The 27,932-nt window shown below is 36.6% G+C and overlaps 1 protein-coding gene across 1 annotated transcript in view; it reads left to right on the top strand.

Moving 5' to 3' along the window:
* Positions 1 to 27,932, top strand: part of LOC150097855 (inositol 1,4,5-triphosphate receptor associated 2-like) — a 189,834-nt gene that overhangs the window by 54,161 nt on the left and 107,741 nt on the right. The window contains exon 3 of the mRNA XM_090406610.1: positions 24,912 to 24,942. Coding sequence (XP_090262736.1) covers positions 24,912 to 24,942 — 31 coding nt within the window. The remainder of the gene's footprint in view (positions 1 to 24,911; positions 24,943 to 27,932) is intronic.

Here is a 27,932-nt window from a genome sequence, read left to right as displayed (position 1 = left end):
CTGATCAGGTGGAATCATGAGGAATTTAAGTGTAGAGGAAATAGGAGAGGATGGCTAAATTGTGATTGAGCAGGAGGGATTTGAGGAAATAAATAACTTTGATATCAATAAGGTGATAGGATTTGATGACATATCAACACTCATCTTAAGGGAATGTTCCAGGGAATTGGCAGTAGCATTGGCATGCCTGTTTAATAAGAGTCCTACAACAGCACAGGTTCCAAGGGAGAGGAAAGAAAGTAAAATTGTTCCATTGCATAAAGGTGGTGATATGACTGTGGCTTCAAATTATAGGCCAATCTGTATATGTGGAGTTATGTTGAAGTACTGGAGAGAGAGAGAGAGAGAGAGATTGTGAGAAGTAGGATACAGAAATAGGTTGATAACAGCAGTATTCTCTGTGGTTATCAGCATGGGTTTGTTAAAACTAGATCATGTTTTACTACTTATGTACTACAATGAGGTGACAAATGTCTTGGATGAGGAAGATGCATATAGAGTATATACTTAGATTTTGAAAAAGCTTTTGAGAGACTGCCACACAACAAGGTGTTAAAGAAATTGAAATAGATAGGATTGAATAGCAGATTTCTCAGTTGTATCAGTGACTGTCTGTCAGATCGATATCAAAAGTTGTTCATGGGGGGGGGGGGGGGGCATTATCCCAAAAGAGGAAGGTCACTAGTGGTGTGCTGCAAGGTCAAGTTTTGAGAAAATTGTTGTTCAATTTGTATATTACTGATATTGGGGTGGGTTTAACTAGTGATATGCAGCTGTTTGCAGATGACGGGAAAATTGGAGAGAGCAATGCAGAGTCAAGCGGATGTTATGGCCCTACAGGAAGACTTGAATAGATTGCATAAATGGGCAGGTAAGTGGAACTGTCAGTTCAGTGTCGCAAAGTGTTATGTTTTGAGATTTGGCAAGCAATGATGGGATACAAAGTATACACTGGGTGGGGAAACTTTAAAGGAAGTAGAGGAGATGAGAGATCTAGTAGTGATGGTGGATATGTACCCGAGGGGCCACATTGCACAAGTTGTGAAGACGTCACATAGGATAATGGTAATGATGCAGAGCACCCTGACATGCAGAAATAGGAGGTTATGGTGCCATTGTAAAAGGCCTTGATCAAGTCTCATATGGATGTGCACAGAATTGGTCACCATGTTTTCATGGTGATGAGAATATGTTGGAAAGGGTCCAGAGAAGATTCACAAAAGTGGTCAGTGGTCTTTGAAATTTGGAGTATGAGGACAGATAGAAAGAATGTAAGTTACAAAGCCTTGTGTATAGGAGGAAGAGATAGGGGGGAATATGATAGAGACATATAAGCTAGTCAGGGGTTGTTATCAGGTTGACATGGAAAAGATTTTTCATAGAATGGGAAAGGGTGGTAGAACAAGAGGCTATCGCTGGAATCTGTATAAAGAGGGTGTGAACAGAGGAGTGAGGAGAAGTTTCTTTGCATGGAGAGTGGTTTGTGAGTGGAATGCATTACTTGAGTGTGTTGTGAATGTAGACACATTGAGTCAGTGTAAAGAATGGTTGGATGAGTATTGTGTGCAATAGTATGTACCTCACACAATGAGTCTCTGACTCCATGGAGGTCAGATGTTAATAATCATTTGATATGGTGACTCTATCATAAAACATGCTGTTGATGAGCAGGTTATAACATCAATTTTTCAGGAGCTAAAATTAAAAATATAGCACTTGCAATTCAAAAACAGAATTTAAAAGTAAATGAAATGGTATTTGTTGTAGGTATTAACGACTTAACTAGTGATAAGTTCAGTACGAAAGAGGACATGAAAGGGTTGTTAGAAGAGTGAGAAACTGAAAATATTAAGTATCTTACCTCGATATGATAAAAATGAATTAAGAAGAAGGACTGTGATGGCAAACGATTCAATGGGTAGGCTGTGGAAGGAATGGATTCAAGTTTTTGGATGTGTGGAGTGAGTTTGAGAGAAGATTAGATTTGTATAAGAGGGACTGCCTACACCTTAATGCATTTGGTGTCAGGAGTCTTGAAAAACTAATAACTGGTATGAGACCTAACAGAGAAAATCAGGGAAACTAAATTATAATGGAAGGAATGGTGAGAATATGAGTGTAATAGCAACAATGTTATATAATTGTGCTAATGACAGGAATGGGCATTATCATGGAAATGATTACAAGAAGAGAACAATTTCGATTTTGTGTTTGTCCAGGTCTCACTAATGCCCACAGTCCGAGGTCATAACATACTGACCAAGGCAACGAACTCTACCACTTTGTTTCTGATACACCTCACATTTATATGTGGATATAATAAACTACCTGCATGTTCCTTTGTATATGCTTGTCTGCAGTCTACATGACACAGTTGAACAACTTGCGTATCTCTAATCTTCTCTAGTGCCTTATGCATGTAGACATTTTTGCACATGTTTGATGGGTCTGAACTGAACACCACTAACCTGTATCAAGTGTAAAGGGAACAGTATTTTTAGGAAGGGTAGACAGGATTGGAGAATAGGGAGCATGCTGCTAATGATATTGGATGACTTGAATCCAGTTAGTGTTGAGAACAATGATTGTAGTACTAGTAACAGTATTTTATGTGGCAGTGAATTTAAAGTCATCTGGTGGGAGGTGGAATCTAACAAGATAACAAGATCAATTGTAGTCAGGTGTTGTTACAGACCTGGTGGATTAGTTGCTAGTCATGAAGAAATTCACCACCAAATAGAGATGATTGGCATGAAAAGAGTAATCATAAAGGGAGACTTAATTACCCAAATATTGATTGGGTGGCAGTAAAATTTCATGAGAAGTATGAAACTCAATTTATTGAGCTGTTGCATGACAACTTTCTCAAGCAGCATGTGACAGAAGAAACTCGAGGTCAAAGAGTTTTAGATTTGATTATAATGTTAGAGAGTATTTCAGTTAAAGACGTAACTATTCTGCCTCCAGTTGGTGACGGTGATCAAGTTCTATTCAGAAAAGGTTTGCATGCCAAACTACAAAGCAGGAAATTATGACCAACTGAGTGTATACCGAGTTCAGCAGAATGGTTTCGGTTGAGAAGAACATCAACAGTGTATGGGAAGTATTTAAAAAATACTTGAATGATGCAGTATCAAAATATCCTGCAAATCAGTCTATCAAAATGTGTCCCAAGAGCTCGAAGAATAAATAGAGTAGGAGTCAAATAGATGTATAATCTTATTAAGCAAGATATTCATAAGGAAAATGTGATGTGGAAGGAATACTGTCTGCATAAGGATAATGTCAATTATGAAAATTATAAGCAGCAGGCTAGAATAGTCACAACTGCTGTTTGGAAACTAAAGACAACCCTTAAGAATTTTGTCGATATGCCTGAATATGAAAGAATAACTCTTCTGAATGCAGATTGTGTGAGGGTGACAGATGCAGAAGAGATTGCTCAATTAATGAGCATGCATTTTGCTAAAAGCTATCAATCAGGTGTATGCAACAATAACCTCACTGCTATATAATATAATATAACCTTGACCAGGCTATATAATTTCAGTCTCAGACCAGGGAAGATTCTGCAAGAATCAAAAGAATTTATGGTAATCACATTGCATTAGGGTGGTGCAAAGACCGATGTATCCAACTATCAACCAATAAGTATCAGTATCTCAGAAGTGCTGGTGAAGATTTTGTAAAAATGGGTTAGGTTGCATTCAGAAATGGGTTGACAGTGAATCTCGGGTTTACTAAGGGAAGGTCATGTTTTAGCAACTGCTCACATTCTATAATAATGTTACCACTGAACTAGACAAAGGAAGGATATGCCATGATACTTGTGGATTTTGCAAAGGCTTTTGACAGAATACAGCATGGAAGACTGTTGCATAAATTGAAGAATATGGGTTTGGATTGTAAAATTAACTCGGTTAAGAGAATGACTGACTGACAGATATAAAAAAGTGGTATAAGGGTATATGAGTCTGCAAGATTTAAGGTAACTAGTGGTGTGTTGGTGTGTCATAAGGATCAGTCCTTGGTCCACTGTCATTCACTCTGAACATTAGTGATCTTGGGAAGGATTTGACAGGCAACATATAGCTATTTTCCAATGATGCAAAGATAGGTAGGGTAATCAGGAATGCTGCTGATATGCAGTGCTTGCAGAATGATTTGAGCAGGCTGGAATTGTGGTGACAGGAAAATGGATATCAGATTAATGTCATCATCAAATCATCAAATTCCTGACATGTACCCTCAAGGGGTGTACAGGATATGATATGATAGTACTACATGAAAAATTTACACCATTACTAACTTCCTATCTACAATTTTCCTGCAAATCAGTCTATTACTTCGTATTTGTTAAATTAGGGACACAAAACACGTGTTGAAAAGATTATTTTACTGATTAATAATAAAATAATAACTTTACGTTTCGACCCCTGTATTGAGGTCATCTTCAGAAGGATACATTCAGAAGTATAAGAACAAGCTACATGCTGTTGCACTCTATACTAGTAAATTACATCTACGTTGTTAACTAATCTTTGTTCTTAGCCAGCCCTCTAGTGGAAAAAAAAATAAAATAATAATAATAATTAAAAAATAAAAATAAAATAATAATAATAAATAAATAAATAAAAATAATAAATAAAATAAAATAAAATAAAAACTACAATAAACTCTGCTAAAGTCCTCACGTACTAGGATTCTTCTGGATTTGTACAGTACAGGTTGTTATTGAATGTTCAAAGGGAAAAAAAAAAAAAAAAACACTTCACTAGGTCTTGTATTGAGATTTTTCTTCGTGGTTGCTATGAAGGTTGTAGATGGGTCCTCCACATTCTTGGAATTGTTACACCATCATTTTTATTCAGATTCGGATCATGTTTGAGCATTTCACATGCTTCCTTGAATTTCCGCTCGAACCAGGTTTTGGTGCAGTGTAAGGACTCGGTACCTTTCCAGTCAATTCTGTGGTATGTTTGGAGTGCATGGTCAGAAAGGCCGGTTTTTCCAAAATGGAGGTATTTTATGTGACGTTTGTGTTCATCCTTTCTGATTGGGATGGTTCGCCCTGTTTCCCCTATGTATGGCATGTTACATGTGCAATCTATTTTGTAAACACCTGGGTGGGCTAAGTGTGGAAGAGGATCCTTGGAAGAACTGAGTAGGTGTCTTAATTTTGTCGGGGATTTAAAGGTGGTTTTGATGTTGTATTTGTGTAGTGTTCTGTCTGTTTTTTCTGAAATGCCTCTAACATATGGTATAGCAATAGCATTCTTGAAATCTTTTTTGTTATTAGTGGTATCTTTGTGGAGGATCTTGTGATCAAGATCTTTCCTAATATCCTCATTTTTAATCATCAATGGCAATATCATATTAAAAACAAGGATATTAGGAAAGAACTTGACATTGTCGGCATCCAGGAATGCTAACGCATTCCTGGATGCCGACAATGTCAAGAACACAGATATGAGTGTCCTGAGAAAGATTAGAGGCACGAACAGATGGTCTCTAGTCTTTGGTCAAGTGTTTTACTTCTGACCCAGCTCTCAGATCCATAAGTTAAAACTGGTTTGAACACTGTGTATGCAGCTAATTTAGTGTTGCAACTAATTTCTCTCTTATTCCATATGAATTTATTCAATTGACTTCCTACCATACCAGCTTTGTTGATTCTGTTGTCTATTTCCATATTTAATTTACCATCTTCACTAAAAATCGTGCCTAAGTAGCTGAAATGTTTTACTTGTTCCACAGGTTCCACGTTCACAACACAGTTGACAATTTCAAAAATTCTACCTATTTTCATTGTCTTTGTGTTTTTAATGCAGACCTTCATACCATATCTGTTACAACAGTTATTCAGTTTAGTCAGGGAATCTTGCAAACTTGTAGTGGATTTATTTAGAAGTATAACATCGTCCACATAAAGCAGAGAGCTGACATTAACATCTCCTATTCTGATATCATGATTAATACCACTTTCCTTCATAATGTGATCCATATAGATAATGAATAACAGAGGGGATAATGTACATCCTTGTCTCACACCAGATTTAACATTAAACCCATCTTCCTGTATTCCTTCAATTCTAACTGCTGACTTACAACTCAAATAAAGACTAAGTATTGCTTGATATTATGCCCCATTGACACCATATAACTGCAGTGTATTGAATAGCTTCTCTCTTGGCATCTTGTCATATGCCTTTTATTTCTTCTCAACCGTTTCTCAAGTATACTGCTCTCGATCGACAAAACTTAAATACAGATTTTGTTATATTCCGATGCTTTCTCGACTATTTGTCGTAAAGTGAAGATCTGATCCTGACAGCCTCTATTTGGCCTGAATCCAGCTTGTTCTTCACCAAGCTTTTCTTCCACAATTCTTCTCAACCGTTTCTCAAGTATACTTGCATAGATCTTACCAGGAACACTCAGTAGGGAAATACCTCTGTAACTCTCATATTCAGTTTTATTTCCCTTTTTATATATGGGTACTATGAGAGCTCTACTCCAATTATTGGGAATTTGTCCCTCTGTCCAGGCTTTCTGAACTATGCAATGCAGCCACTGCAAGACTTTTATACCACCATACTTCAGCATTTCTGGTCGAATATCATCTACTCCTGCTGCCTTTCCACATTTCAAGCCTTTGATGGCTTTTTCTTCTTCAAGTATGGATATGTATTCATGACTGTATGCCTGTTGAGTGTTTTTTACCACTGTGCTATCACTGCTTGTTTGATTTAGAATTTCTCAAAGTAATTACTCCATACTTCAAGGATATCTTTTTCTCCTGTTTTCATGTCACCTTTATCATCTCTAATTCCTTTTACAGCATTCTTCCCTCCATTTCTAAGTTTCTTCAACAACCTCCAGAATATTTTGCCACCTTCTTGATATTTATTTTCTATGTTCTTGCCAAAGTTCTCCCATGACTTTTGTTTAGCTAGTTTTACACAGTGTTTCGCTTTCTTACATTTGTCTCTGTATTCTCTAAGAGCAGAAGCTGACTTATTTGCCAGGAACTTTTGATATGATTTCTTCTTTTCCTTCACTGCCTCTGTAACTTCTGGTGTCCACCATGGAGGCCTGATTTTTCTATCCTTACAGACAACCTCACCACATGCCTCTCTGGCTGAATCAATCAGGGTTTTCTTCAAGGCTTGCCACTGAATCTCCAAGGTTTGGTTCCTGTTCTTAAACTCTTTCACTTTTTCTTCAATAATCTTTGTGTATTTTAGTCAACAGTCCATATCTGAAAGCTGCTCAACTTTTATTCGCTTTGAAACTTTCTTACATGTTATTCATTTCAATATGAAATTCAATTTTATCCTGCTCAAGACTAAATAGTGATCACTTCCAATTTCATATCATCTGTACACTCTGGTGTCCTGCACCAGGGAGAAAACATCACTATCAACAATAACATAGTCAGTGAGACTTTTCTTATTCCTTGCCTCTTCTCTCCATGTGAATTTGTGCACATTTTTATGTTGGAACGTGGTGTTAGTAATAACCAGTCCATGTCCTGAGCAGAAATCCAACAGGTATTTGCCATTATTATTAGCTTTGCTCTTTTCTCCAAATTTTCCCAAAATATTTTTGTTTGTCTCACAATCATTTCCTACTCCTATTCAGATCCTCAACAAGGACCAACTTTTCCTTTTTCATTGTGTCAATGATTTCTCTAAAGCATCAAAAAATTCCTCCACTTCTACCTTAGTAGAACCTTCTGTGGGACCATAGGCATAAATAAGTCTCATTGTTCAGTTCCCCATTCTCATATTTGTCCACATCACTCTACTTGAGACAGCCTGCCATTCAAGAAGATTAGCCTCGTATTTTGTGTTGAATACTATGGCTACTCCTTCTTTTCCTTGATTGTCATTGCCTGAGTATAACATTTTGTATTTATTGCTCAGAAAGATCTCACCAGTTTTTGTCTTTTTTGTTTCAGTCACCCCTATGATGTCGATCTAGTACTTATCTAATTCCTCAGCTAACTCGATTTCTTTGCCATTCATTCTTCTTATGTTGATAGTACCGATCTTTAACTCTGGTGATGTTGAGTTGGGGGTGTGTTTTCAGATTTGTTCCAGTAGCTGACTTTTCGCTGTTCTCCCTGGTTCCCTGGCAAAAACAACCTGGGCCTTGTTTAACTGGGCGATGCCCCAGCTGGCATGAAATTTTGTCACATTGTACAATCATCAGATTAATGTCAGTAAATGCGAACCATGCAGTTTGGTGTGATTAGATATCCAGTGTCGTATTATATTGGTGGGGTTATGCTAGAAGAAACTGATCAGGCCAGGGGTCTTGGAGTGTTAGTAGATAGGAAGTTGAAGTTCAGTGGCCATGTAGCAGTGATTACGAATACAACTCAGATAATTGCAATGCTGAAATGAACTTTAACATGTAAAGAAAAGGATGCCATTTTTCCTATTTACAAGACCTTGATAAAACCTCATTTGGACTCTTGTACATGTGCAGGTATGGTTTCCTGGTTTCTGTTATGATTCTGATATAGTGGAGTGAGTGCAAAGAATAGTGTTAAAAATGATATCAGGATTGTGGAATACTGATTAGGAAGACAGATTAAGAATTTGCAGACTGCAGACACTAGGAAACATGAGAAAGAGGGAGTTGTTATTGAGACTTACAAACTTCTGAAATGGTCATACAGGATTTCAGTTGATGGAATTTTTCATTTTATGGAGGGTGGTGAAAAGACCAGAGGACATCTTTGGAAACGGAGAATGAATGACGCTAAGAAGGGGATAAGGGCTGGATTTTTCTTTAATAGTGTGGTACGTGATTAGAATGGATTGCCATTGGATGTGGTATGTGAAAGCAGTGTGAATGAATTCAAGAATAATATGATAGCTGGTGCATGTAGTATGTGGCCTTCCTCGTTGAGTCCCTGACTCCCTAGAAGTCTCTCTTAATAATAATAATAACAATTGCTTTACTTATTTTATAAAAACGATAAAGCAAAGTAATAGATTTTGAATACCGTCAGTGAAATCTTACGTTATTTATAATTCAGTTCAAATAGCAAAAAGGGAAGGAGAAGTAAAATTAGAAATTTTCAAAATTATCATACATTTTGAATCAGTCTGTATAGAAAGTTTCACATATTTTCACCATATCTACAGTGGTTAAACACCGTATATTATAGGAATATGCATCCCACAAAAAAAAAGTAAAATATATATATATATATATATATATATATATATATATATCATCTTTTGCAGTTTCAAGCAGTAGGCAAATAAGTTCTTGCTGAAATATTGTTGACTATAAATTTTTGATATTAAAAAAAAATGTCTCACAGTCGCAATGCAAGTGATGCAATTTAACATCATTTGTTGTTCATAAAAACAGAAATGCTCATGTCTAAAACTGGAGTATTTTCCAGTGGGAGAAAACAAAATTTCATATTTTCAATAAATATTATTTTAAAAAATTATAAATATTTATCATAATGATTTTGAATGCAAGTATTTGAAAACTACTTGAAAATAATTTCTGCAACATTGTCATTAAAATGAAAGAACATAAGTTGTCTTCTTGTTCCATTGCACTAATATGAAGAACAATAGGCAGCAAATTTACTATTACTTAAGTAAATTCATGGCTGTTCTATCTTTGATTATTTCAGGATTAATTATTTATTTTTACATACGTGAAATTCGTTTTTATTTTTGGTAAAAGACATAATAAATAAATTTTGCAGCAAAAAGTTCAAATGTAAAATGCGCCGTACTCCTGGAAGTGGATGAGATTAGTGATTTGGGAGTGATGGTTGACAGTAAACTGAAGTTTAGAGGGCATATTGCTAGTGTTGCAAAGGCAGCACATCGTAATGCTGCTATTATAAGAAGTACTCTAACATATAGGGATAAGGAAGTGATTGTGCCACTGTATAACACACTGGTCAGATGACACTTGGACTATTGTGTTCAGATCTGGTCACCTGGTTTTCAATGTAATGTGGAAACATTGGAGATTGTCCAGAGGCGAGTGACTAAGACAATGTCAGAACTTTGGAATGCTGGCTGGAGAGAGCTTGAAGAGATGTGGACTACAAAGTTTGTTGGATAATAGAAAGAGAGGTGATATAATAGAAACATTAAAGCTAGTGAGAGGATTTTATAAGATTATTCCAGAGGAGATATTATAAAAAGAATAGAAGGTGAGAGAGAAAGAACCACCAGAGGTCATCCCTGGAAGTTATGTAAAGGTGTGGTGTAGAGAGTGTGAGGAGTAGATTTTTTACATGGAGAATTGTCAGTAAATGGAACACATTACCAGAATATGTTGTTAATGAAAGGAGTGTTAAGAATTTTAAGATTCTATATGATAAATATGTTGTTAGTTGAATGAACCTTCCTCGATGAGTCTGTTGATTCCATGGATGGTGTAGTAATAATAATAATTATAATAAAGGGTTTTCTCCACAAACTGTGCTAGCCTTCAAATCACTCTAACCCAGTGGCGTATTTAGGTATAGGCTGTATAGGCCCGGGCCTAGAGCGGCAAATTTTGAGGGACGGCGGAAATTTCTGGGTTCTCGTTTTTGTAATTATATTTATATTACAAATTTACGATATAAATAGGTTATGCGTGTAAATCAACATGTTCATTAAATATGTGGGGGGGCGGCACTCTCTACGGGTCCCTAGGCCCGCAGAAAGTGCCGCCTGCATACACAGAAAGTGGCGTATTTAGGGAAATACCTAAATACGCCACTGCTCTAACCTCAATGAGTAACCCAAAGGTTGTTATAACTAATTACATTCTATTTATCTCACAGTCTTATAGACACAGGCTCTCAAATAATCGACATGCACCTACCAAAGACCTGAGAACCAAGAATATGGGTTCACTCTTAAAAATATGCCAATTAAATATAGAAGGCATAAGTAGGGCTAAATGTGAAGTTCTTACTAAGATTCTGAACTACCACCAAATAGATGTAGTCGTAATACAAGAAACTCATACTAAGGACGAACTAGATTTACTAACAAGAGGGAAAATAGATATAATGTGATTAATAGTATAAACCATCCCAAATATAGTATGGCAACATATATAAAAAATATTTCAAATTATAAGATCTGTGAACCAAGTATCAGTAAGGACATATATAGTGTATCCATTATAATATCTGGTTAAAATATAACCAACCTGTATAAGCCTCCTTTAGTTAAATGGCCTGATCAAGTACTCTCCCAGCAACACCATCCAAGCATAATCTTGGGAGATTTTAATAACCATCACTTCCTTTGGGGCTATAGAGAGGATGACCTAAACTTCACTTTCTTAGCTAATTGAATGGAAAATCAGAACCTCTATATGATTTTTGATGCAAAAGATAAACCGAGTTTTCACTCTAGATGGGAAAGAGGATATAATCATGATTTGTGTTTCTGTACTGTGGACGATAATGGTGGCCACATCCCCATTTCTAGGAAAGTATTAGGTAATTTCCCAAATAGCCAACATTGACCCATAATCTGTAAAGTAGGCCTAAATATCACAATCATAAGAACAATATTAAAACCTAGGTGGAATTTTCTTAAAGCAGATTGGGAATCCTTTAACCTGGCATTAGTAAGGTGGGGATGTTACAGACCCCCAAACATATAGAAAGAAATAACTGTGACACGGCCACCTTACTAACGCTGGGTTAAGAAACAGGTTGATGCTGTTATAAGATTCATAAAGCCTGCTGTAAACAACTCCAATAAATTTGTCGGCATTATTATTGATGCTACCAAATGAACTATTCCAAGAGGTTTTAGGAGAGATTATATTCCAGGCTGGAATAGTGACAGTGAAAGTTGTACAAAGAATTCTCTATTAATAATAACCCCACAGTAGCCACTGAGCTACTGAAGTCTCTCATTAATGAAATGAAATGTGTTAATCTGTACAAAGAATTCTCTATTAATAATAACCCCACAGTAGCCACTGAGCTACTGAAGTCTCTCATTAATGAAATGAAATGTGTTAATCTGTACAAAGAATTCTCTATTAATAATAACCCCACAGCAGCCACTGAGCTACTGAAGTCACTCGTTAATACTAGGAAAGACAAAGGATCAAGACAATGAACAATTTTGATTTTACTCATTCCAGCTGAAAAGCTTGGTCCCTGATTAGGAAGCTTGACCCTAATACAAGGACTTCTGGTAAACTGCTTATCATAGACCCAAGATACATTGCAAAGCATGTGGTTTCAATGACTAAATGACCTCAAGATAAAGTAGCCGCGATAGAGGTGAAACAAAAACAAAAAAAAAACTTAAAACAGATCTTCCATCATCATCTCAGGCTTTTACTTCCCAGGAACTTATCCAGGCAATAAGTTCATTGAGGACCGGGAAGGCGGCTGGACTCGATAACATCTATCCTGAATTCATCAAGAACTGCGGTCCAAAAATTATTAAATGCTTTATTGCTATGTATAATAATATTCTAGACTCTGGTGTGCTCCCATCAATTTTTAAAAGATCTAAAATCATTGCTGTCTTAAAACCTGGCAAAGATCCCACAATTGCTTCCAACTATCGACCTATCGCCTTGCTAAGCATCTGTCTGAATCTTCTGGAAAGAATGATATATAACAGAATCTCCACAAATATACACAATAGAACTCCTCAGGAACAGGCTGGCTTCAAACCTGACAAATCTTGACAATCTTCATAGAAAATGGCTTTGAAAAACAATCGAAAACAATAGCGGTATTTTTGGACCTCTGCTGCCTATGACACAGTGTGGAGAGAGGGTCTCATTTTAAAATTCTTTGAAATTGTCCCATCACCAAAACTAACTAACCTACTTAACCAAATACTAGCAGACAGATGAATTCAAGTATCTCTCAATGAATCCATAAGTAAATTCTTTAAGATTAAAAATGGCCTACTTCAGGGGTCAGTTCTCACCCCATTGCTTTTTAACTTATATATTAGTGATCCCAGTGACGATATCAAGGAAATTCATGTATGCTGATGATATTGCTATTGCAATTCAACATTCCACATTTCAAAAAGCTGAAAACATCTTAACTGAAGATCTGGCTGCTTGATAAATATTTTAGACAATGCCGACTACAACCCAACCTGAACAAAACTGAAGTCGCATCCTTCCATTTAAGTAATATCCAGGCTAACTATATCCCAAAAGTTTACTTGAAATAAACTAGTGAAATTTAACAATCATGCAAAATACTTAGGAGTTACCCTAGACAGAAGTTTGACATTTAAATTTCATCTATGAAATATCGCTGAAAAATTAAAAACTCGTAATAATATAATGCATAAACTTGCTGGTACTTCTTGGGGTGCTGATGCCAACACACTGTGCACTACTGCACAGTCTTTAGTCTATTCTACAGCACAATATTGCACTCCCATGTGGTTGAACCATGCACATACTTCTCTTGTCGATGTCCAGCTGAATCAAACTATGAGGATAATCTCTGGTGCTCTAAGATCTACTCCTGGCTACTGGCTCCCAACTCTCAGCAATATAGCCCCTTCCTTGCTTTGCGGGACCCAAGCCTTAAGCAAATTATGGACAAAAAAAATTGGAAACAATTCCTTGTCTATCCACCAAGATATTTCCTTCCATACCTCACAAAGACTGGATCTCCAATCTTCAAATTCCTATTTCAAATCCAACATCTCATCTGGAGGACTTCAATCTCCCTAGACATCTATGGACCACTATAAATTGGGTCAGAAAAGGACATGGGAGATGTAAACATCTCCTGCATAAATGGAAATGGTCTGATACCCCAAACTGTGAATGCGAAGCAGGATTCAGACTATTAACCAGACTGTGCTTGAGTGCCCTATCTGCTCATTCTCAGGTGCTAAAGAGGACTTTTTTAAACTGACCCTGAATCCCTGGAGTGAATCTGGAATTTAAGGATTAATCTCTGATTCTTAATTTTAATTATTTTAACTTATTGTGCCCCTTTTAATATAATTTTTACAATTGTTTTTATGCTGTTTTTATGTAATATGTGTGTAATATCTTGAGACCTGTACATCATACACTAAATAAATAATCTCACAGTGGTTCTGCCAGACTAAATCTTCACCAATTAGATAAAGAATTAAACCAAGAATATAATTTCTTGGCATCTTTAATTTATTGTATGTAAATTATATATCATGCGGAATGATTTTGGATCTTGCCGATGCAAAGTAGGTATGAATTAGAAGTAGCATTGCTGCTGTTAATTCCCTTCAGGAAGATCGGAATAGACTTTTGGCTTGGACAAAGGAGTGGGGTGTTGTAGTTTTAATACTAACAAGTGTAAGGTGTTGCATTTTGAAGTGCAGAAATATAAGGTTGTATACTAGATTGACAGTGCTGTACTGAAGGACATGGATTAGATTTGATATCTGGGAGTAATAGCTGAAAGTAGATTGAAGTTTAGAGGGTATATTGCAAGTGTTGCAAACAGGGCTGGCGTTACCATTTAGGCAAACTAGGCAACCGCCTGGGACACAAGCCATGAAGGGGCACAAAACTTCAAGCTATTCTTTATTCATACTTTACTAAAATATCAAAATATCAGGAGAATTCTTGTTGCACTAAGAATTCTCCTGACACTTCCAGTTTCAGTAGCAAGTGGAGAATGTAGTTTCTCAAGGTTAAAACTTGTTAAAACATACTTGCGCTCAACAATGTCGGAAAACAGGTTAACAGATTTAGCAACAATTTCAATCGAACATGAGCTAGCTTCTACACTAGATTTAAAGGAAATGGTAGAAAATTTTGCAAAATTGAAGGCAAGAAAAATTAAAATTTGATTTTCATATATTATACATGTTGTATATTACTTTGTATATTATTAATAAAGTATGCCAAAATAATTTTTATTTTTTATATTTAAAATTTCATTTTAAAAAATATCCAACTTGTGAAATAAGGGGCACACTTGTAAACTTTGCCTAGGGCATAAAATAGCCTGGCACTGACAGTGGTTGCAAAGACTGTTCAACATAGTGCTGCTCTGATAAAAAGTACACTAACATGTGGGGATAAGGAATTGATTGTGCCACTTTATAAAGCATTGTGATGTGGAAACATTGGTGAGGGTCCAGATCCAAGTGTTAAAGACAATATTAGGGATCTGGAATACTGGCTGTGAAGAGAGGTTGAAGGGATATGGATTGCAGAGCTTGTTGGATAGGAGAAAACTAGGTGATATGATAGAGATGTTTAAGTTTGTGAGGCATTTTATCAGATTAATCCAGAGGGGATTTTAAAAAGAGCAGAAGGAGAGAAGGGATGAACCAGTGGTTACTGCTGGTAATTATGTAAGAATGTGGTGAAGAGGAGTATGAGGAATGGATGTTTTACATTGAGAATTGTGCATGATTCAAATGCATTACCTGAATATGTTATAGTCTGACCACATAAGCTAGAGCTCACTTTGGCAGACTGCCAAGAAGAGTCAATTCATGTTGAAGGGAAGAAAGAAATAAGGCGATGTACGAATTGGTCACAACACGCGAAATTATGTGCTTTACACGTAAAATTTTCCAACTGTTATACAAGCAAAATAATTACCACTTTAAAAACGACAATGATCATAAAAGAGAACTTAATTTTCCGACGTGTAATAATAAACAACAGTCATCCCACAATATGGACTGATTACCCTATTATCAGAATGGATTCTCCTTCTTTTGACATGCGCAGAAGTGTCGAAAGGTCTCGTATCTGTGGGCGTACTATATTAATGCAGGGACTGTTAAAGATTTTAAGATTTATTTCCTTCATGGTTACACAGTGATCAGAATTCATCATAAAAATTATTGGAACAACTACCATGTTATAGTAAAACTTCAGTTTAATATAAACCAAAATAAAAACTTGACGTTTCAACCTTAACATCAAGATCATCATCTGGAGTGTGTACATATATACAAAGAAACAAGCTGCACTACAATCTATATGGTATGATAAAGTTACATTGATCTTGTCAACCTATTTCAATGAGGCCTAACCTCTGGTGAAAAAAGAACACCTTGCTATATCAGTGTCCTGTTATTATTATTATCTATTGGTTCCAAAAATAAATTAAGCTATAGAGCAACATGTTAATACAAAATTAATCATATAAGTATATATATAATTTAATGTATGTTGTAATGGATATATACATTACAACAAAACGATATGGACAGTGGCCAAGAAAAGCTGAAATAATTGCTTAGAGTCCTAAACTGAGTTTGCCGGTTGCTGGAAAACTTGAAAAACTAAGTGGACAGAATGTGTGCCATCCAAATTCTTGGGATTTTTATGCCACCATTATTGTTAAGATTAGAATGGCTAATTAAAATTTCACAGGCTTCTTTAAATTTCCATTCATACCAAGTTTTTCTATTATGTAAAGAACGTGTACTTTTCCGATCAATTTGATATAGGGTGTTAAGCGCATGATTAGAGAGGCCTTCTTCACCAAATTTATTAAATTTAATGTGTCATTTGTGATCTGTTTTACAGATAGGGATTGTATGTCCAGTCTCGCCATTGTAAAGTAATTTACAGGTGCAATAGATACCATAAACTCCAGGGAGCTAATTTGAAGAGGTGATCCTTAGATGAGTTAAATATGCTTTTTAATTTTATAGGTAGTTTAAAAGTGGCATTAGGTGATTAAGATAATGGTGTAGAATTCTATTTATTTTTTCTGATAACCCTTTAATGTTTTAATGTATTGGATAGTTAATCTATTGGATAAATACAGTTTTACTGTATTTTTTGATGTTTTATGAAGAACTTTATTGATAGTATTTTTACTATAGCTATTATTTATAAATGTATTGCAAATAATTTGTAATTCTTGTTTAACAGCTGGTTCATTAGAGCAAATTGTTATAGCTCTGTTTCTGAGGGTGTTAATTGTTTATCGTATCTATTATACCTGTAACTTACCTTACATTCGTGAGACCGGACATACACCCTCTGTCCTAAAAGAAACCGAACTTTTGATACAAAATAAAACAGGCCAATTATAATTATTCAAATCATTTATTTCAATCAATATACTCTCACTCAGCTTCGATACAGCATTTGGCACAGTCAATTAATTTGTTAAATGAGTTTTTTATATCGGTTTTTGGGATGCTGTTCAGGGTCGTGGTTACTGCCGCTTGAACGTTTTCAGTGGTGTATTGCTTTCCTTTCATCAGCAAATGAAGTCGGGGGAAGAGAAAGAATTCACAAGGTGCTAAATCAGGCGAGTGATCCAACACACAAACTTGGTTTTTGCTCAAAAACTGTCTCACAATGTTCGAACGATGAGCTGGTGCATTATCGTGCAAAAGTGACCAGCTGCCTGCATCACGATTTTCATGCCATACGCGACGAATTCTCGCTATTAATCACTTCAAAACTTTGAGATAAAACTCACCATTGACCGTTTGGCCAGGCCAGATGAAATCTTTGTGGATAATGCCCTTGGAATCATAGAAACAAATCAGCATTGTCTTTACTTTTGACTTCTCCAAGCGACTTTTTTTTTTGGATGTCCTTCTGGCAGTCTACTCAGCACTCTGGTGCTTTGTTTCGGACTCATACTCAAAACACCATGTTTTGTCACCAGTAACGATCATTTCAAGGAAGTTTGAACTCAAATCGTGAATTCAATTTATGAAGGCCCAAACTCTCGGTCAAAATGTTGCACAGTTGATTTTGGAATCCCCAATTCATCTTCAATCAATCTCACGGACAATTTTGGGTTTATTTTGATGAAATCATGCACTTTTTGAATGTTAACTTCACTCAGTACAGTTTTTGGACTGCCCAGCATTTCATCGTCCTGCGTCTCACGACCACTTTGAAATCGCTTAAACCACTTGTAAACTTGAGTACGGGATAAGCATTCATCACCGTATGCTTTTTGAAGCATTTGATGCGTTTAAGTAAAACTTTTACCAAATTTAACACAAAAGTCAATCGCAGCTCTCTGTTTGAAACTCATTTTCCAACCGTTCATCAAAACACGCTGTCACTCATGGCACTGTTATTTGGCTTCTAATGAATCAAATGTCATAAACAATTGACACAACACTAATGAAGGTTGTCACTTTCAACAAAGTTCAGTTTCTTTTTGGACAGAGGGTGTACAATCCCTATCCATTAAAAAAAAAAAAAACCAGAAACGACACAAATTGATCAATTCTGGTGAATAAGGCCTCTCAGATCACAATTTTAACACCCTACACAAATTGATTAGAAAAATGCATGTTCTTTACATCATACAAAAACTTGGTATTAACAGAAATTTAAAGAAGCCTGTTAAATTTTATTATTATTATTATTATTATTACGTGACACCTACAAGGAGTCCAAAGACTCATCGAGGGAGGGCATTCCACTCCACAACTCCTCTCCATCTCCACCACTGAATCCACTAACTACAGCGAACCTCAACTGCTTTCATCATCATCTACACCTACACCATCTGCTGCCCACCACCACTAGTATTTTCACAGACAATCACAAACATCCATGCCTATGGCAAGATCTGATCCTGCAGCCTTTTGGCTGGAGAGCAGATATGCTAACCACTAGGCTGGCATTTTAATTAACCATTCTAATCTTAATAATGGTGGCATAAAAATCCCAAGAATTTGATGACACACGTTCATCCCACTTAGTTCTTCAAGTTTTCCAGCAAACCCTGACTTTAGGACTCTAAACGATTACATATAGACCACCATTCATACTGTTTTGTTGTGATTTATATGTATACTTAGATGAGTAACTTTGTGTGAACATATTACTCTCCAGATAGATAATAATAATAACAGGACTCTAGCATTGACAAGGACTTGACATCACCATCACCCCTTAAAAACTTTCCTCTAATAGATTATATCACACAAAAAATGTATTATAAATTTTGTACAAATTAAATTGCAATATGTTTTTTGGCAAACTTTACATATTTCTTAAGGACTTAGTTAATGAATTAATTTACAGTGCTTAGAGAAACTATGCAGAGAGACATTTCAGTATGGAATATGTCCATCCCATACTTCACTGCAGCTCTCACAACATCGTACCATGCTTAGCACCAAGTGATTCAGGAATTCTTGAGACAAATTGGCCCACTCTTCCTTCAGGGCGAGGATAAGGCCTTGTTTGTTTTCTGGAGGGGAATTTCAAGAAGCAATTCATATCCCTATTTTACTCATATGTGTTCTATGAGATTGAGATCTGGGAAGTGTGCTGCTGGCCACTTGATTTGATTAATATCCTCAGTCTCCAAAAGTATCTCTACTGCTTGTATATAATGTGGTAATGGCCTTGTCATTCATAAAAATGAAATCTTCACTGACTGCACCATGGAACAATTGAACATGATGTTAAAGAACTTCATTGCAATATTGTTCACCAGTCATAGTTCCTTTTTCTAGTACATATAGCTTGGTGCATCCATTAAGCATAATGCCTCCCCACACCATGACTTTAGTTTTTAACAGTATTAATAACATCAAACAATTTAATCAAAACATGTTTAATTAACTGCTTATATTTCACTGAATTTCAAATCAGCATCACCAGAGCACAACACACTTTTACACCCGACAGTAAGTAAAACAATAAAATTGCAGTGTACAAAAGATCTAAAGTCCTATTTATGGTGCCCTCTAATGTTGAAAAAAAAAAAAAAAAAATCATTACAGCTATGTGGGAGTTGCTCTTAGGATGACAGTCTCCCAAATGTTTGGCAAATGAATGCAACCATACTTGTTCAGGTTAGGAGAATTCTTCAAAGCCATTGCTGACTCAAAAATTAATCTTTCGGATCTGTAACAACTCCTAAATAGTACATTTGTTTTCTTCCATCTAATCCTGTATGAAGGAGTATCCAAAGCATGGTCTGCAAGTCCTGACTTGCCATAGTAATAGTAGCGAACGTATTTTTTATGTTCTTCCAGGCAGATTAACTGATCTTTTTGTTTGTCCATAGTAGGACAAGTGACACAGAACGTCATACACTCCTGGGTGTGCTAAAGGGTGAAGTTTATCCTTAGGCGAGCAGATGCTGTTAAAAACTTAAGTCATGAATAACCGTCAACACATAAGCTTATCTGTTAGATTAGCACTGTCATATCTATCTTCAAGAACATTCTTGCAATGTTCAGCAGTACCAATTACATGCCAGATTAAGTTTTAGAATCAGAGAAAAGACTAAAACCACTCTCACCTGTAAAGAGTATCTTATGTCATTGGTGTCTTGTCCAATTTTTATGGGTACAACACCACTGAAAACATGCTCTACAATGAGCCATGTATAAAAGGATGGATGCAGACTACAGGGCCTACTTGTCACAGACATCTGGTCACAGTTTGTCAAGATATCTGTGCTTGAATGGAGCCGACTTGCAAGCTGACCTGCCTTGGTGTATTGATTGTTTTGTTCTTATAACCAAAAATTTGTCTTCATGCTCCATGGTAGAGCGAGGGAAACCTCTTATCAAACATCGGGAACACATTTCATTGGTTTGAAATGCTGCCTAGAGCCTGGATACAACACTATGCGAGATTCTAAACTTTCTGGCGATACCAGCCTTCTTCAAGCTTTCCAGTAATTTTTTGCCATATGAAATTATGTAGGTGATGTGTTTGAGATATTACAAGCCATCCAAGTTCACAACTTTATTCCTTCATGAAAACAGCTTCCTTCAAACAAAATTCGCTTAGCACAGCCTTTTGTTTTATCCTGTTGAGTGTTACCATGTGACCTCTTCGCATGCAATTTGAAAATTTGAATGTGTACCTGCCTCTTACTTGAACACATCAGTTATATAAATTGCTACAAACCAATTCATCATAATATGCTGTTGTAACCTTTAGAAATATTGTTCACCCTTCAGTTTTGAATATGAGTGTATAATTAGACCATAATGTTCTACATCATGTATGTGTTTGCATGTGTCCTTGTTGAATAAACTGGTTTCTGTTCTTGTTGTTTAATTTGAATGTTATACTGAAGATGTACTTGATACTAGGCCAAAAATTTTATACTAATAAAAATATATATGTAAGTTAAATCCGTTCTTTGCTTAATTATTTCACTTTGTACTGTATTCATTCCATTAAATTATATTATGTATATCTCTATGGTTTGGCACAAAGGCCTATTGAGTTAGCTTCCCGCATGTGGTCTGGGTTAACAGCTTTCTCTTTGTATGCATGTTGCATGTAATAGTGGAGGAAATATTTATCATCAAACTTGGCAATTAATGTTGGTGTTTCACAAGATCTGTTCTACCACCTGCCATCTTCACACACACACACACACACACACACACACACACACACACACACACACACACACACACACACACACACACACACACACACAACTTATAATTCAGCACTGTTGTGCAATGGTACTATTTTGACTTCCTTTCACTATTTTTGGGATCCTTTCTTTTCAAAGAGTTTAACAGTGAGGCAAGTGCACACTCAAATGTTTTGCATATTTCCAAAACATTCATTTTATTACTCAGATCTCAGATCCTTGCTGAAATGGGTAGAAAGACTTCTGTGTTGGTAGTTTTTGTTACGTTTTTGATATAATCCATGATGAGTCTGTTGACTCCATGGAGATTACCAAATAATAATAATAACAGTTTTAATTTGCAACACTTGGGTTGTGAATTAAAACTAATATATAAAACTATTATATAAAACCTTCAGCAGACTCTTGCTAATAGTTATCCTGCTTAGCATCTCATTATACCTCTTCCCTATTCCATTCTAGTGCCTGTGTTGTATTTGTTCAGTGAGCTTTGCATAGCATTGTTCTTGATATAATGTTGGAGGTTTAATGGATTTTTTACAACACTCAGAAAGGATTAAAAAGAATTTAATACTTCCTATATTTCGTCCTAGTCACTAGGACATCTACAGGGATTACAAAAATAACTAATGTAACATAACACAAATATCATACAATACTAAGCCCAACCACGTGGGTGACACTAAAGTCCTATCTAGGCGGAGCGCCCTCTAATGGCGGTTGCAGGTGGCCTGGAATATAAAGTAGGATCTCTGGTGATGAGTGTTTCCCAAATTTTCGGAAGCTTAATGCAACCGTATTTATTAAGATTTGGTTGATTTCTAAGAGCTGCTGCTGCTTCTAAGAATAGTCTCTCTTTCTTGAATTTGCTGTGATGGAGCATGGTGGTTTTCTTCCATGATACTCTGTGGGTGGTGTCCAAGACATGGTCAGCCAAGCCTGAATGACCATAGTTGTGTTTACAGATGTAAGACTTGTGTTCCTCTAAGCGGATGGATGCTGATCTGCCTGTCTGTCCAAAGTACGCCAGCTTACAGGAACAGGGTACTTTGTAAACTCCAGGCAGAGAGAGAGGAGGGAGCTGATCTTTTGTAGAATGGATAAGGGTAGCAAGTTTGCAGTGGAGTTTATATGCTGTGTGTAGGTTGTACTTTTTTAGAATCTTGGCTATTTTTTCGGATGTGCCATGGATGTAGGGTATGGTGATGGCATTTTTAAATTCTTGTTGACGAGAAGGACCGGGAATGGGAGAGGAAGTAATTATTTTTTTGATACTGTGATTGCTGTAGCCATTGGAGAGGAAAGTGTTGTGTATGTAGTTAAGCTCAGTAGCGAGGGCGGTTCCACTGGAACAAAGATTGTGGGCTCTCTTGGTGAGAGTTTTAATAATGCCATATTGTTGAGAGGGGTGGTGGCCTGGAATATAAAGTAGGATCTCTGGTGATGAGTGTTTCCCAAATTTTCGGAAGCTTAATGCAACCGTATTTATTAAGATTTGGTTGATTTCTAAGAGCTGCTGCTGCTTCTAAGAATAGTCTCTCTTTCTTGAATTTGCTGTGATGGAGCATGGTGGTTTTCTTCCATGATACTCTGTGGGTGGTGTCCAAGACATGGTCAGCCAAGCCTGAATGACCATAGTTGTGTTTACAGATGTAAGACTTGTGTTCCTCTAAGCGGATGGATGCTGATCTGCCTGTCTGTCCAAAGTACGCCAGCTTACAGGAACAGGGTACTTTGTAAACTCCAGGCAGAGAGAGAGGAGGGAGCTGATCTTTTGTAGAATGGATAAGGGTAGCAAGTTTGCGGTGGAGTTTATATGCTGTGTGTAGGTTGTACTTTTTTAGAATCTTGGCTATTTTTTCGGATGTGCCATGGATGTAGGGTATGGTGATGGCATTTTTAAATTCTTGTTGACGAGAAGGACCGGGAATGGGAGAGGAAGTAATTATTTTTTTGATACTGTGATTGCTGTAGCCATTGGAGAGGAAAGTGTTGTGTATGTAGTTAAGCTCAGTAGCGAGGGCGGTTCCACTGGAACAAAGATTGTGGGCTCTCTTGGTGAGAGTTTTAATAATGCCATATTGTTGAGAGGGGTGGTGGTGTGAGAGTTTGTGAATGTATCTGCCTGTGTGTGTGGGTTTTCTGTATACAGTGAAGGCAAGTGTATCATTAGGCAGGCATGTGACTAAGGTGTCTAGGAAGGGTAAACAATTGTTCTTTTCCTTTTCCATAGTAAACTGGATTCTTGGATGTAGGCTATTGAGATGACTGAGGAAGGAGTCTAATGTGTCTGGGCCATGAGGCCAAATAGAGAACACATCATCTACATATCTTAGCCAGATAGAAGGTTTGAGTGGGGCTGAGTCTATGGCTCGTTTTTCAAAATCTTCCATATAGAAAGTGGCAAGGGGGGAAACCCATGGCAGTTCCCGCTATCTGCTTGTAGATTTTGTTCTTCCAAGAAAAATACCCAGAGTTAATGGCAAAGGAAAAGAGATCTAAGATGTCAGAAGGGAAAACTTTTTGTAAGAAAGATAAGGTCAGTTAAGGGAATATTAGTAAACAAAGAGGAGATATCAAAGCTTACCAATATGTCTGCTTTATTCAAGGTTAAATTTTCTATGAGGGCTTTAAAGTGGGTCGAATTTTTTATATAGGAAGTGGACCTTCCAGTGAGGGGATCAGAGAGTTGGCCAGCTGTTTAGACAGTCTGTAGCAAGGTGCATTGGTGGCATCTACTATAGGTCTGAGTGGGGAATTGGGTTTGTGGATTTTTGGTAAGCCATAAATTCGGGGGGGGGGAGCGGAAAGGTTTAAGTTTTTTCGTGATGTCAGGGGGCCAGGAAGATACTTTTTTAAGTAAGATTTTTTAACTTGTGTTTTTGTGGGGTCGTGCGGGATGTAGGTAGCGCGATCGTGGAAGATAATATTCATTTTGCGATTGTATTCGCTGGTATTAAGAATGACTGTGGCATTACCCTTATCCACTCTGGTGATGACGATACTTTTTTCTTTCCGTAATTTCAGGAGAGCTGTGCGTTGAGCATACGATAAATTACTTTTTGGAGGCGAAGAATGAGCAAGGATGTTGGCTACGTCAAGTCTGATGTTCTGATGAAGTATTAAATTCTTTTTAATCCTTTCTGAGTGTTGTAAAAAATCCATTAAACCTCCAACATGATGTCTTCACAGCACTTAAGCCTCTATACACGAATTGTTCTTGATAATGTGAAATGTCTTGACATAGTGCTCATTAAATAATTGCACTACATCCTCTGCAATGGTCATTTTCTAATCAAAAACAAAATATATGCTTTTCTAATGTTACATGTTGCAAATGGTTAGAAGAAAATTGAAAAAAATTGCAATGAAAATACTTTATGACATTACGTTATTTGAGGTATAAAAAAATTTCTTCCTCCCTCCTCACCATGCCCTAATTTCATATTTTTGAAAGATTTCTACTCCTGACTGTGATATTTTTTAAAGAATGATTCCTCCTGAATTAAATTAAATCTGTACAAAATAGTTTTATTTACTTCATATTTTCTAGGGTTGAAAGTCTCAGCGAGCAGGAAATTAAGGTTAGTACCAGATCGTATTTTTGTATATTCTTATCTTAAATAAACTAAGGATTACCTTGTCTGTTAAGGGAGCTGTCATAAATTAGAGAGCACACAATTAGCCTTACTCCTTTTAAATGTGTAAGCAGCTGTTAAATGATAACATTTTTGATTTAGCCAGTTTAAATTATTATTATTATTATTATGTGACACCTCCAGTGAGTCCAAAGACTTTTCGAGGGAGGGCATCTACTCTACAGTTCTCTGTCTCCACCACTCAATCCATCAACTACAACAAACCGCAACTACCATCATCTACACTACACTAGCACCATCTACTGCCCACCACCACCACTAGTTTTTTACAGACAATCACAAACATCCATGCCCATGGTGGGATTCAAACCTACAAAATTACTGAAGTACAACAATGATTAGATGTAATAAATTAAGGAATGATCCAGTCACAAAACTAGCAATTCACAGTTTATGAAGACTATTTCAAATAGGATATAAAATTCAACATTGATCCACTCAGGGTTAAATGCCAATATTATGACTGATCTTTAGTTAGAAGGAGTTAGCACTGTTTAAAGAAGTTGAGGGAATGGAAGTCAGTTTGGCTTGCTTAGGTGAGTGATTGGTGTATCTGCTGTCCAACCAAAAAAGACTGTGGCTTAAAATCCCACTGTGGACATAATTTGTGATTGTTTTAGATAAGAATTGTATTCCTTTGTTTTGTCTGGTCTCTGTGTTTCTGGTTTAAGTAAAAAATATATTTATCCTCATTATCACTTTCCTGAAATGTACCTTCAAAGGATATGCTGGATACTATGAAGATATAACATGAAAGTTCACATTATTATTATTATTATAGGGTATCTCCATGGACTCAAAAGACTCATTTCAGGAGACTCGCACTAACCATTATTCACACAATAACTATCATTCCTCTTCTTAAACTTATTCACTATTGGGGCATTCACAACTACCTCTGGCAATTTCTTTCACTCATTCACCACTTTCCAAGCAAAAAGCCTAGTCTGCACCTCCTTACTAACCATTTTCTTACACAACTTCCTGGGATGACCGCTTGTTCTCTTCCATCATGTAATTAAAAATTTTCTTTTGTTCAATCATATAAAATCCCTTTAGCAATTTATATTTTCTATCATGCCCCCTCTCTCTCAACTAAATTCTGAAAATCACATGCCTTCAATCTATCCTCATCATATAAAGCATTCCACAAATCTTTCACCAGCTTAGTCATTCATCGCTAACAAATTTCATCACCCCAAGAAAATCAAAATGAGACCAAATCTGCGCACACTAGTCAGGATGTGGCCAAATCATAGCCTTATAAAGAGGAACAATAACCTTCTCTGTCTTTACTTGTTAGTAAAGATAGGGAATGACTGTCAGCTATTTTGCCAACTTTTGTAATATAACCTCTGACATGTTGGTGCATGTGTTCTTTCCTCAACACATGCACCAACATCTCCTTTATCCAGTTCCACTGTCACTTAGAAAATGTGAATAAATTATAAAGTCATGACATACCTTTTGCAAATCCTTGCCACCCTACTTCTGTCTTTGAGTCGCTTCATGTAATGAAACTGTCTTACCCTCTTTGCACTTCCTTGGAACCTTACCAAAGGTGAGACTTAAACAACTTTGGCAGGGGTACTGAAAGTTCTCTTGCACATTCTCGCAGCACTATAGCTAAAATGCTCTTCAGTTCAACTGATATATTCATGTTGATAGTTTTCAATATGCTGAGCACCTCCAGTTTGTCTACTTCAGTTCTGACATCACTCTCTGCCATATCAGTAATTGCAAAGTCTCCACCTTGCAAAGTGTTTGGCCGACCAGACACTTTGCAAGGTGGAGACTTTGCAAAGTGTTTTTGGGTATATGCAAGCAGGCCAGCCTGCTTGCATATACCCAAAGTACATTAACTTCTGTTTAATGATAAGTGCATCAAAGGAGCATTCTCTATTTATTTTGTTTTCGTGGGTGTGAGCAACATGAATGTTGCCCTCACCCACAAAAGGTTATTTGCAAACCTATAGTACCGTTGGTATGCTAAGGATTTTTATTTCTATTTTTTTTTATCAATTTTATATATAGTATGTCCCATAGTTCCTAGATATTTCAATAATTCATAAAAATTAGAAAAAATGGTATATTAGAGTGCAGGTTGCATGAAAGTGAATCGCAAGGAGGGGGATTTTTTTTTGCCGGGGATAAAAAATTTACTTCAAATTTTCACCGATAGAGGGCACTGTACCACATACATCATTTGCAAATACATGCAAATGAGAGTTCTATAAAACGCAGGGTGTACTTGTGAATTCCCAGTCATTGGGGCAAACAAAATTATTTTTGTGAAAAGAAAAATTTGTTGCTGTGATGCTTACTTTGGTGGATAAGATATTGTTAGTGAAATTGTCTTATGTAAGTGGGGGAATCGGAATTCCCAGTCATTGGAATGAACAGAATTGTTTTTGTGATAAGACAAATTTGTTGCTGTAATGCTTACTTTGGTGGATAAGATATTGTTGGTGTAGTTGTCTTACGTAAGTGGGGAATTGGTAGCAGAGGTTTTATGAAAGTTTCGAACGCAGAAAAGAATGAAGAAAGGTCAAGGTCCTATCACTCCTGCCAGAATGTAGTCTCTAATATGACATTTCGAGAAAACTGGAAATTTTTCAGATCACCCACGAACATGCAGACCAGTATTATCCAAAGCCCGTACCAGCATTGTTGTATTGCAAATGAATGCCTTAGCAGCACAATCAACAAGCAGTGTAAGCAGTGCACTTAAAGCTGCAAGAATCGCTGGCATACCAAAAATGTCACTATTCTGCATCCTTCATGGTGTGTAATCATCACACCACCAAAGTAAGCATCACAGCAACAAATTTTTCTTTTCACAAAAACAGTTCTGTTCACCCCAATGACTGGGAATTTGCATGCATTCATTACGAGCTGTCAGCAGTACACCCTAT

This window comes from Typopeltis vanoorti, chromosome 16 (genome assembly GCF_054136105.1).
Source record: "Typopeltis vanoorti isolate ZY-2024b chromosome 16, IOZ_Tvanoo_1.0, whole genome shotgun sequence".
Taxonomy (NCBI): domain Eukaryota; kingdom Metazoa; phylum Arthropoda; class Arachnida; order Uropygi; family Thelyphonidae; genus Typopeltis; species Typopeltis vanoorti.
Note: the sequence above shows the minus strand (reverse complement) of the source record. Positions and strands in the feature narration are given on the sequence as shown.